General features: G+C 50.8%; 1 protein-coding gene across 1 annotated transcript; it reads left to right on the forward strand.

Moving 5' to 3' along the window:
* Positions 1–1,003: 1,003 nt before the first annotated feature.
* On the forward strand, positions 1,004–11,690 carry LOC147097815 (uridine-cytidine kinase 2-A-like). Its single transcript, XM_085971955.1, has 7 exons — positions 1,004–1,159; positions 4,296–4,455; positions 4,855–4,951; positions 5,842–5,984; positions 6,453–6,550; positions 6,815–6,863; positions 7,151–11,690. The coding sequence occupies exons 1-7, from the start codon at positions 1,061–1,063 to the stop codon at positions 7,282–7,284; spliced, it is 780 nt and encodes a 259-aa protein (XP_085828081.1). The 5' UTR covers positions 1,004–1,060; the 3' UTR covers positions 7,285–11,690.
* Positions 11,691–12,252: the final 562 nt, after the last annotated feature.

Raw genomic sequence — 12,252 nt, forward strand, 5'->3', positions numbered from 1 at the left:
GAGACAGAGATGCACTTCCTCACAGCCTGTGGAAAATATCAGGACATCAGGGAGAATTTCTACCAAAAATTCTCACAAATATGCCCTGAATTCAGAAATCTGAATGACAACCAAAAACTCCCATTCCTACTGGGAGAGGAGAGAAGCTGTGTAACACTGGCGGCACACTATGTTACAGCTTGCCATGAACAGAGGGACAACCAGTAAACTAAGAAAAGAATATATATAAACAATGCGAATGTATATTTATACACTCAGGGATATACCTGTTTATACACTGTATGAATAGAACTGCGTTTATGTGTTCAACCATAAATGTATTTTGATGCTTTGGCAACATAAGATGTGGCATAGTGGTTAGCACTGTTGCCTCACAGCGCCAGGGACCCAGGTTCGAATCTGGCCTCGGGTGACTGTCTGTGTGGAGTTTGCACATTCTCCCCGGGTTTGCGTGGGTTTTCTCCGGGTGCTCCGGTTTCCTCCCACAGTCCAAAGATGTGTGGGGTTAGGTTGATTGGCCATGATAAAAATTGACCCTTAGGGTTACGGGGATCGGGTGGGATATGTGTCGGTGTAGGGGTTACGGGGATCGGGTGGGATATGTGTTGGTGCAGGCTCGATGGGCCGAAATGGCCTCTATCTGTACTGTGAGGTTTCTGTGATCTCTGTGAAAGCGATTTGAATTGTGAATTGTGTGTGGGGGGGGTCAGAGTGTGGGGGGGTCAGTGTGTGTGTGTGTGTGGTGGGGGGGGGGGTCAGAGACTAATTATTTTCTGTATTGTGACGGATGTTGTGAGCCTGGACATTAATTACTGAGACAGTGAATTGTTTTGTATTCTGGCAGTAACTGGACAGTCTAAAGGGACTTTGTGCGACAACCTACCGTGATGGTGCAGGGGCGGGGCTCCAGCTTTGACTGACACCTTCATTGACCAATAAGAGCGCGGAGCACCGCTGCTGTGACGTCCTCGGGAGCCAGCAGCCAATCAGAGCGCCTGGTTGGACTCGGGGGTCGGTTGAGGCGGCGGTAAAGAGGTGCGCACGCGCCGGAATCGGGTGAATGATGTCGGCGGTGATGGCGGGAGATGCAGCCGCTGAGAGGAAGGTGCAGCACCGGCCGTTCCTCATCGCCGTCAGTGGCGGCACCGCCAGCGGGAAAGTAGGTGGTGGCGCCGGGTGTTGGCGACTGTAGGCGCGGCGGGGGACTGAGGCGGGCCGCGGCTCTCGGTGCCGAGCTTGACCCGCGTGGCGAGCAGCGCGGAGGCGCAATGCCCGTGAAATGGCGCGCAGGCGCACTGTCGGTCGGGTGGCGCGGTTGCGGAAGTGGGCGCGCAGGCGCAGAGCCGGTCGGATGAGGCAGTTGTGATGGGATGCTGCGAGTGAATCATTTTCAGCCTCAGTCACCCGAGGGGCCTCTAAAGGGCAGCTGTAATTATAAGCAGAATGCAATGTGGGAGGCTTTGCATTAATTTATTGAGGCTTTAGGTGTGTGTCTGTGTCTGTCTGTGTGTGTGTGTGTGTGTGTGTCTGTGTCTGTGGCAGCCTGGTCTGAGATACTGCCTGGGGTCAGGGAGGGACTGTCCGCAACTAAATAGGATGGAACAGAAGGCGGCTGCAATTCAGCCCCTCCAGCCTGTTCCGCCATTCCATTCGATCACGGCTGAGCTGTGTCTTAACTCCATTTGCCTGCCTTAATTCTGAAATCATTGACTCCCTTGCCTAACAAAAATCTATCATGGCCGGGGAGTCCAGAACCAGGGGTCATAGTCTAAGGATAAGGGGTAAGCCATTTAGGACTGAAATGAGGAGGAATTTCTTCACCCAGAGAGTGGTGAACCTGTGGAATTCTCTGCCACAGAGGGCGGTGGAGGCCAGTTCATTAAATATATTCAAGAAGGAGTTGGATATATTTCTTAAGGCTAAAGGGATATGGGGAGAAGGCAGGGACCGGGTACTGAATTTGGATGATCAGCCATGATCTCATTGAATGGCGGAGCAGGCTCGAAGGGCCGAATGGCCTACTCCTGCTCCTATCTTCTATCAATGATAACAAAATACTGCGGATGCTGGAAATCCAAAATAACAACAAAAAATGCTGGAGAAACTCAGCAGGCCAGGCAACATCCGTGGAGAGAGAAACAGAGTCAAAGTTTCAGGTCGGAACTCTTTGTCAGAACTGAGAAAAGGCAGGAAATGAAACAAAAGGCAGTTTGGGGGCTGGGAAATGGGGGAGGGGATGAAAGCAGAGACATTAAGAGATATTCAGGGTGAGACGAGATGGTAATAGGACAGGTAAAGAAACAGGCAATGGCTCGAGATGAAGTGTGAAATGCGCTGGCAGAGTGAGACAGCTGCCGTGTGGGAGAGAGAGAGGAAAAAAGGGAAAAGGCACAAACCAAAAGTGTGGATAAAAAATAAAAATATAATGGGGGCCGAGGTTATGATCTGAAGTTGTTGAACTCGATATCGAGTCCGGAAGGCTGTATCAGTTTTGAAATGTTCAATTGACTCTTTTTCCCCCCCCCCCCCTGGCATTAACAGATATTTTGGGGGTCAAAGGCAAAATACTGCTGGAAATCTGAATTAAAAGCTGAATATGTTGGAAATACAACAGGTCAGGCAACATCTGTGCAGAGAGAAAGTCAATGTTTCAGTTCTGATAGGTTATCGATCTGAAACGTTAACTTTGTTTCTCTCTCCATAGATGCTCCCTGACCTGCTGAGTATTTCCAGCATTTTGGGAGAGAGAGAGTGTTCCAGATTTCCACGACCCTTCCTGACATCAACTCTGACTGGCCTAGCTTTGCTTTTAAGGTTCTGCCCCCTTGTTCTGGACTCTCCCGCCAGAGGAAATAATTTCTCCCTTTCTACCCTTAAACATCTCAATTAGATCACCCCTTAATCTCCTGTACTCCAGGGAACACAAGCTGAGTCTATGTTGTATTGATTTGTATGTGGGTTCAATGACGACACATTCATGAAAGAGAATGTCTTTTAATCTAAAGTATGTTCAACTCAGTTAACAGCATTACAGGAGACACCATCTTAGAGATCCATCTAAAACCGAAACTAAAACTCAACTCTCTCTCTCATGCCCTCTGCTGGTCAGGCATAAATAATCAAACAGGCAAATATGCTGGTAAAGCATAATAATCAAACGGGCAAATACCATCACTATTTGCTGATATCATTACATCTCCCTTTCTTAAAACAAAAGTCTAACAACATGTTTTCTTTGTATTACTCTGCATTTTAGCTGTAACACTTAATGAACTTACATTATCATTATCAAGGTTAGTTAACCTTGTTTTGTGTGTTCACATGAAATATGTAAATACACTAGAATTTGAAAAGGGAATAAGATAACATTACTTCCTTCTATAACAAGAGTCCTTAAACTTGCTCAATGAGTCTCTCAGGAGGCTTTGCGCGTCTTGAGGATTTTCTGATTGATTGTCCTTGAATCTGAGTTGTTGCCTCAGATGATGATTTCTCAGCTGTGTGATCAGGTTGTTCAACAGTATCAGTCTTTTGACCTGCTGTGTGATCAAGTTGTTCAACAGTATCAGTCTTTTGACTTGCTGTGGCTGGTCCCATGAGAAGATCCTGACGATTTCTTCGCAGAACAGCACCCTCATCTGTCTGAATGGTGTATGATCTTGGTTGAACTTCACTCAGGACAGTTCCCTTCTGAGTCCATATGTTTGTTTTGTCTTTGAACCTTACTTGGTCACCAGTGTGGAGTTCAGGTAGGTTTTGTGTTCCTCTGTCATAGTAGTACTTTTGCTTTTCTTTCTGTTCTTTGAACTTCCTCACTTTCTCCCCCTCTTTTGTTTTCAGGAGGTTCTCCGGGATGGGTAGGTTAGACCTTAGCGGGAAGCACTGTCCGCACGGGCAGCGTCCAGCGCGCAGCGTCGCCCGCACGGGCAGCACACAGCGCTGCTGATTTACTAACCCAGGGGTACTGATCTGGTTGTGATCCGTTAACTCGGCATTTGAGCAAGGATTGAGCGTAAACCCCTCCTGGTCTGCGGGGCACAGTAATGATGAGCTAGAAGGAGCTGTGTGGTTTCTCAGAAGTTTGTTCTCTCTGGGCAGTCAGTAACTGTTGGTGGATTGTGTTCTGGATTATACAGGATGAGCAGGGCTGCACTGACAGGTTTAGTAACCTGTGGCTGGGTCAGTGGGGGAGGGGATTGTGGGCCTACATTCAATCCTTAGCTTTTAAACTCTGAAGAATGGGTGAACTCAGAGTGTTGAACATTGAAGAGGATTTCATTTAATCATCTGTTCAGTCCTCAGTGTGTCAGAAAATCGTTGAGCTGCTGGGCCAGAATAAGGTGGACCAACACCAGAGGCAGGTGGTGATTCTGAGCCAGGACAGCTTCTACAAGGTGCTCACCACAGAACAGAAAGTCAAGGCCAGTAAAGGACAGTATAACTTCGATCATCCAGGTACCTGCATGCGTTGGGGGTGACTGAGAGAGACAAGGGGGGGGGCGGGGGGGAAGGAAAGAGGAGGTAGGGGGAGGGGATAGTGGGGAGGCTTAGTGCAGCTTTGGGAATCTTTGTTTAATTGGAGATTCTGTCATTAATGGGAGCCTGAAATCCTCCTTTGGGAGTTTTTGAAATGTGAGGTGATGACGATGCCTTGGGGGAAGGCAGGATCTGTGAGTGTGGCGGCGCTGTTGTGGAGAGTTCCCGGTCTGTGTTTTATACATTGACCTTATGACTGGTGAGCTGGGTCTTTGGGTAATGCAGTTACTCAGCTGGCTGTGTTGCCGAATGCTGTGTGTTGTGGTGGGTCACAGGCTCTGCCGGTTACTGATTCCCCCTTCTCTCTGCTGTGTACAGATGCGTTCGACAACGAGCTGATTCTTCGCACCCTGAAGGATATCATCAATGGCCGGACGGTCCCAATTCCTGTCTATGATTTTGTTAGCCATTCACGGTGTGTATCAGAGCGGGTGGAATTGTCGCACAGGCCTCCGATTCTGAGTGAAATAGACAGCTGACAAAAAGTAAAGCAAAGGTTGTAGGAATTGGAGTCAAAACTGGGCGTGTGGGAGTGTAGACTGAGGGGCGATGGGCTGGAGAGTCTGCTGTCCCACTGGCAAGGGTCACCAGTTCAGTGTGTCCTTGGGTGGGGGTTGGGGGAGGCTGGCCTGGCGTATCCTGGGGAGGGGGAGGGTTGGTTCACCTTGAGCAATGTCCAGTTTGCCCATCCCCGGACTGGTGGTGTCCCCTGGCTGTTTTGCTGGGGTCGCCTGGGTGGGTCCGGAGCTGCACAGACTGAGAGCGTCTCGGGCTGCGTCCCACACCTCGGTTTGAGGAGGGGAATTGGCCCGGGCTCCGATAGCTGAATCCTGCCCCTGCTGCACTGTATGGGTGGCTGCGGGTATTGGGTGAAGACAGCAGCAGGGGCAGCTGCGATGCCCCCCCACAGTGGAGTACCCTGCTGACGCTGTCTATGCAAATAAAGACTAGATCGCTGGGGACATGCATTGCCTGTGGAACCCGCCCGAGCAAATAACCAGAGTAGGGGGACAAACAGTGAGGGAGATGGGTCAGAAAGTGACTGGTTTAGACGGGGGGAGTCTCCAAACTAGAAACGCTGCATTTGTACTCTGGTAAACGCCAATGTTCGTCAAACTTAGGAGGGTTGGTAATCATTTTAAATCTGAGCCGGATGGAATTTTACTAGCCGAGTGTATAACGGGATAAGGAGCCAGGGCGGATTATGGATGTGAGTCTGTGAAAGGCGGAGCAGACTGGAGGGGCTGAGCAGCCTCCTCCTGTTCCTCTGATGGAGTGAGACTGACTGAGGCTTACTGTGCGCAGGAAGGCGGAGATGCTGCCGGTTTACCCAGCGGACGTGGTCCTCTTTGAGGGCATCCTGGTTTTCTATTCCCAGGAGATCAGGGATCTGTTCCAGATGAAACTCTTCGTGGACACAGATGCAGATACCCGGCTTTCCCGAAGAGGTGAGGAGGGGGTTTCCGGGGGTGTGGTCGGGTAGAGGGGGTGTGGTTTGTGGGGTGGGGGTGGTTTGTTTGGGGGGGGGTCCTGGGGTTGGAACAATATTGAATGGTGAGTAAAAGGGATTTACTTGTTTCTTTTCCTTCTTCACTGCGATCGGTTTGCTTTTCCATTTCCTGCGCCCCTCACTCAAAGTTCTACCATTTTGATCAGCCCCCGGTCTCTGGGACAAGCGCACCCCCGCCCCCCCCCCTCGGTGTCTGGGACATGGACCCTGGAGTGTGTGAGGGGGGGGCCTGGAGCTGTGGTTGTGTAGTTGGAGCAGATGTGCTCAGGTGGCAATGGGAATTGATCACTGTGCATGCGTGTTTTTGGGAGAGCTCCCCTGCCGCGCTGGTGCGGTGCTTGTGTAGCGAGCTCATTGTTATTGTGGCTTTTACTATTTGAATTTTCTATTTCCTCCCCCCCCACAGTATTGAGAGACATCAACGAGAGGGGGAGGGACCTGGAGCAGATTCTGACACAGTACACCACCTTTGTAAAACCAGCCTTCGAGGAGTTCTGCCTTCCGGTGAGAAATGTTTGAGGTAACTGGGTAAAAGGTCCAATTCTGGGGGGTGAACACAGGGTTTGGGGGGTGTGGCCGTCTGGCCGGAATTGAGTGGGGAGGGGTGGGGCGGCCGGCTGGTTCCCTGAGCAGGGGTGGGGGGGGGTGGGTGTGTGTGTTGCAGAGCTGGTTAAGGACTGTTAATGTGAAGTGGTCAAGGCCGGGTACGGGGTCGGCTGATCATACACGGTGAGCAGGGGCTGTAACTACTCGTGTTCTCATTCACAGACCAAGAAATACGCTGATGTCATCATCCCCCGAGGGGTGGAAAACCTGGGTGAGTACAGGGGCTTGGAGTGTGCGGGGGGCTGGGTGTGCGTGCGGGGGGGGGGGGGGGCTGGGTGCGCGTGCGGGGGGGGGGGGGGCTGGGTGCGCGTGCGGGGGGGGGGGCAGGGTGTGCGTGCGGGGGGGGCTGGGTGTGCGTGCGGGGGTGGGTGCTGGGTGTGCGCGCGCGGCGGGGGGGGCTGGGTCCGCGCACGGGGGTGGGGGGGGGGGCTGGGTCTTCTGCTCGGGTTGGTGTGGGATGGGCAGCTGGAATCTGATGATCTCTCTCTTTCTTTGCAGTTGCCATAAACCTGATTGTGCAGCACATTCAGGATATCCTGACTGGCGGTCTGACCAAACGCAACGGCTGTGTGAACGGACACGTGGTGCCCCGCACTCGACACACCTCCGAGTCCAGCACCCGCCCACACTGACCCCCGACAGCACACAGAGTGGTGGGGGGGGTGTCGGTGTTGTCCAGCTCCTCGTGCTCGCCGGCCGGGCGGCCTCACCGTGTGTGGATGACCAAGCTCCTCCTCCATCTCTTCTCGCTACAAAGAACTGATGGAACCTCTGGCTCGGGCTCTCCCTCCCTGCAGGCAGCTGGTGGCAGCCAGTGCGCGGGGACCTGTCATTATACAGCAATATCTCAAAACCCAGTGTCATCGGCCCCACTTGCACTCTGCACATCTCTGACCCCAGTGAGGGTTATTGATCCTGAGCCCCCGGGGCTTATGTTGACTGTTTATTTTCATAGTATTTCACTTTTTGGAGGGGGGGGGGTGTGGGGAGCCCCTCCCTGACCCCACTGCTGGGCTCTTGCTGTGCCCCTCCTTGACCCGGCGCTGGACTCTTGCTGTGCCCCGCCTTGACCCAGCGCTGGGCTCTTGCTGTGCCCCTCCTTGACCCGGCGCTGGGCTCTTGCTGTGCTCCCGGAGTGGAATTTGTGCTCCCGGAGTGGGTTCACAGCTTTTGTGTTGTTTTTACTTGGTTCTGATTTTCTTGTAGCTAAAGTGATGTCATGGTTGCACTTGGGGACTTGTGGTCTGAGTGGCTGGCCTGACAAGTTCCTTTTGTGTTGTGTGTAGGTGTTAGCCTGAATTCTCTGCATTACAGGGCTCCACTCTCTGTACAGTGTGATTGCATCAACTTCGCTCTTTAATGAACCTGCACTGTGTATGTTGTCCACACCCACTGTAAGGGGCAGGTAAGCAGCTTGCAGGAAACCTGTCCGTGATGCTCTGACCAGCTGAGGGGAAGCTTGTGCTTGTGTCCAGCGCATAGTCTCCTCACAGGCCGCTGTGCTCGGTCAGACAAGGACGATGTGCCCTTGGGTGGAGTGCTGTGAACTACAGTCTGTGTGTGGGTAGCGAGACTGCTCGAGTGACCTGTGACCCAGGATATGTGGTCAACACACAACTATTAAAACACAACAGCTGAGCATGGGGGTGTTTTACACACACACCAGGACGGCCTGCATCACTGGCAGCAGCTCCCAGTCCCACTGCACATTGCGATTATTCCCCACCCCTCCACTTCACTCATTTATTCCCCACCCCTCCACTTCACTCATTTATTCCCCACCCCTCCACTTCACTCATTTATTCCCCACCCCTCCACTTCACTCACTTATTCCTGCAACAACAAAATCGAAGCCCGACACCCTGATACTGAAGTCCAGGAAAGGTTGTTACAACATTACAGTGACTAGACTTCAAAAAGTCCTTAATTGGATGTACAGCTCTTTGGGACGTCCTGAGGTTGTGAATGGTTTCTTTATAAATAAAAGTTTGTTTTTAATGGACCTGTGGCCAGCAGGTACAGGAACAAGAGGAGGACATTCAGCTCCTTGAGCCTGTTTAGCCATTCAGCGAGATCATGGCTGATCTGTATCTTAACTCCATCCTTCTGCCTTGGCTCCATATCCTTTAATACTCTTGGGTAGCAGAAATCTATTGCTCTCAGATTTAAAATTATTAATTGAGCTTGCATCTACTGCTTCTTGTGGGAGAAAGTTCCACACTTCTACCAGCCTTTGATTGAAGAAGTGTTTCCTAACTTCTCTCCTGAATGGCCTGGCGTTGATTTTAAGGCTCTGTCCTCTTGTCCTAGACTCCGCCCCCCCCCCCCCCCCCCCACTAGCAGAAAATGTTTCTCTCCATCTACCCTATCCATTTCAAAATCCTAAAAACCTCAATTAGATCACCCCATACCCTTCTATATTCCAGGGAATACCAGCCTAGTTTATGGAATCTCTCCTTGTAATCTAACCCTTTGAGGCCTGGTAACATTCTGGTGAATCTGCGCTGCACTCCTTCCACGGCCAATCGATCCGCTCTAAGGTCCGGTGCCCAGAGCTGTACACAGCACTCACCGATGTGGTCTAACCAGGGCATTGTGTAGCTGTAGCAAAACTTATAGCCCTCTAGTTATAAAGACTTTGATTATTTTTACTTGGGCATATGGGCTCAGTTGCCACTGGCTGAAATCTGACATCAAGGGTGACATTTACCCCCCCCAAAATATCCTGTTTCTCCCCAGCGCTCCTGGATGTGGTGACTTATGGGGTACACTTCTAAAGTTGCTCATCCTTGGCTGCCTCACCCAAAGGGCCATTCATCATGTTCAGTCTAGACAGTGTTGGTAAGAGACATCACGGCTGAGCCCAGTCCTTTCCAGCAGGAGTTTTCTGGATAGGGAGCAGGAGCTCTGGCTGATTTACCACTCCCTGACCCAGGACTGCTAAGACCCATTGTGGCCCCAGGCATGCTCTGCATAAATTCACAGGGTCACTGAAGGTGCCCAGCTATGGTAACTGAATAAGGAGGCAGTTATTAATGACCACAGCTGAATCTTGCCCTGCAGGTGAGAGACTCTCCCAGAGGCTGGGACTTCCTTGGGATTTCTCTCCTTAACCCATCATTACTGTGGGAATGTTCAAGCAGCTGTATCATTGTCTTTAACAGATTGCCGCTCCTTGAAAATGATGCTCAGTGAGATTCGCTTCAGTACCACGATCCAGCATGTCAGCGAGATCTGAGTGGCAAGAGAAATACTGTATCCGTGTGGGTAAGATCCCTGCGGGACAGGTCCCCAGATCTGCCCTGGGTCCTCTAGTATCAGGCTGTTGGCTGTTAACTGAGTGCTGAGAGTTGTGTTGAAACATTGAGATTCAGAAAGTGAGGATGTAAAGTAAAACGTCCAAAGATCATCACGAAGCAGACCTTGGACCGAGTGTCACACAAGCTCGTCACTGGTGGAATTCTGGGTCTTATTGTCCACCCTGAAATGCACCTTTGGGGTTAAAGGTGATCTGTGAGCAGTGGGTCATTGTGTAACTGCCCATGGTGCCTGCTGTATTTTTCCATATTTAGTGGGGTAAGGAGACAGAGATTAATGCCTCAAACTGGGGTAGTGTGAGGGAAACTGCCAAATGCCTTTAGAAGGAATATGGTCTTTAGAATGGAGAGGGGAGCAGGGGGTCACTGTGCTGACGGGGCCTGGGTTTCGACTGATTCAGTGCTGTGTGGTTTGAAGCATTGTGCTCAGACTAACCCAGGCTGCTTATCCTTTTCCAGGTTCACGGTGTGATTGAAAGATGTTTCTGTATTGTTCTGTTGTCTGATTGTAACGCTACAAATCATGCACTGGCTCAGAGACCAACGGATGGGTGCTGTTGACGCATCGCTTGCTGCTTGTTAACAGTCAGGAACTGCCACCGCCTCATTTCCTCAGATTCCATCCCACCTTCCTGTAAACGTGGTTCCTTGTCTCTGGGATTGGGGGGAGGAGGGGCTGTTGAGGGTGGGCTGGGCTGCGCTGCGGGGATTTCACTCGATGCTTCTCCAGCAGCTCGAGCAGATTTCTCAGAGGTCATTGTTTGCTGCTTGACTTTGGACCTTGAACAATGATCTTGCTCTTAATGCCTATTACTTGAAATGAAGTTTATTGAATGAATTTGATATTTATGGGTGGGCTATGCCTGTGGGTGAGCAGTGAGCACCGTGCGGGCTGTGGGTGAGCAGTGAGCACGGTGTGGACTGTGCCTGGTGGGTGAGCAGTGAGCACCGTGCGGGCTGTGCCTGTGGGTGAGCAGTGAGCTCCGTGCGGGGAGGGGAAAGAAACACATTCTGATCACGTTCTGGATTATAGTGGCTGCCGTTCTTTCCTAGTATGATTGTTCACTGCCGCTCAGAGGAAGGAGGAGCTGGAACTCATGTTCATTCCTATCAGATGTTTATTTTTAGTATATGTATATAATTGAATAGGTATTTATAACAATCAATAAAAGAATAAGGCTTGCAACACTGATGAACAACATCTGCCTGCTGATGGATTTTCTCTGTAAATAACGAGCTAACAGAGCCATCACTGGAGACCCGGGGGTGCATAAAGCAGCAAAGGGGAGCTGGGTCGTGGGTGCCCTGTATGCTCTGTTGCCTGTATCACTGCCATGGGGTCTAGCGAGGCGAGGAACATGCTCTGCTCTCCACAGTGGGGCCACCCCTTTGAACCTGTGTATAGCTGGTTTATTATGTGACTGACAGATGTAGCAGCCCATCACATTGGTCTAATTCACGTCCAGGCAGTCGTGGGATGCAGTCGTCTCAATGTGGCTTCTCCCTAAATAGGTTTTTTGTTTCCTAGGATGTTAATGTCCTGATTACAAGAGGCATATTGTGTGAACCCTCCCCTGTCCCCCCCCCCCAGCCCTTGTGTCTCTGACTCCTGGTGCTGTATTTGGGTGGATTGTGGATTTGGTTTATTCTCTCAGGCTCATGTTCAGTGGTTGTGACAGATGAGTTTACTTGGTGAAGATTAAAATACAGTTTGTATAAAATCTGGTGTCTAAAATCTCTGCTACAGTAGACACAAACCGTATGCAGCATGTGGGAAAAGCTGGAGTGAGCTGAGGCCATGGATGGCTTGGTGTTTGTACTCCGAACAGTACATTGTGCCAGATTGCAGGGTGTGGCTTTATGGTGAAAATTTCCCTTTGCTGTGTCACTGCCTCTGTCGTCAGATTGCCATCCAGTCTTGGATGAGTCACAATTTCCTCCAATTAAATATTGGGAAGACTGAAGCCATTGTCTTCGGCCCCCTCCACCGAGTCCATCCCCCTCCCTGGCCACTATCTCAGACTGTAGCCTTGCCATTATATCAACAGTTCTGGTTATCAGATTACCGAAACTACTGGAATAGAGAGCCATATAGCCAAGTTTAATGATGTCATGAAGTTAGGTGGCACAGTGGATGGGAGCAGAAAGTTGCAAAGGGTCATTGCTAGATTGTGAGTGGGCAAAACTGGCAGATGGAGTTCAATGTGGGAAGTGTGAGGTCACCCACTTTGGACCTAAAGAGAGATCAGAGTATTTTCTAAATGGCAAGAAGCAAATGGAGGA

Source organism: Somniosus microcephalus, chromosome 31 (genome assembly GCF_052327205.1).
Source record: "Somniosus microcephalus isolate GS21.2 chromosome 31, FLI_Smic_1.0, whole genome shotgun sequence".
NCBI lineage: Eukaryota > Metazoa > Chordata > Chondrichthyes > Squaliformes > Somniosidae > Somniosus > Somniosus microcephalus.

Coding starts and splice junctions, on each gene's coding strand:
- LOC147097815 (XM_085971955.1), top strand. CDS start 1,061: ATGATGTCGGCGGTGATGGCGGGAGATGCAGCCGCTGAGAGGAAGGTG. Junction 6,551..6,814: donor TCGAGGAGTTCTGCCTTCCG/GTGAGAAATGTT, acceptor TCTCATTCACAG/ACCAAGAAATACGCTGATGT. Junction 6,864..7,150: donor CCGAGGGGTGGAAAACCTGG/GTGAGTACAGGG, acceptor CTTTCTTTGCAG/TTGCCATAAACCTGATTGTG.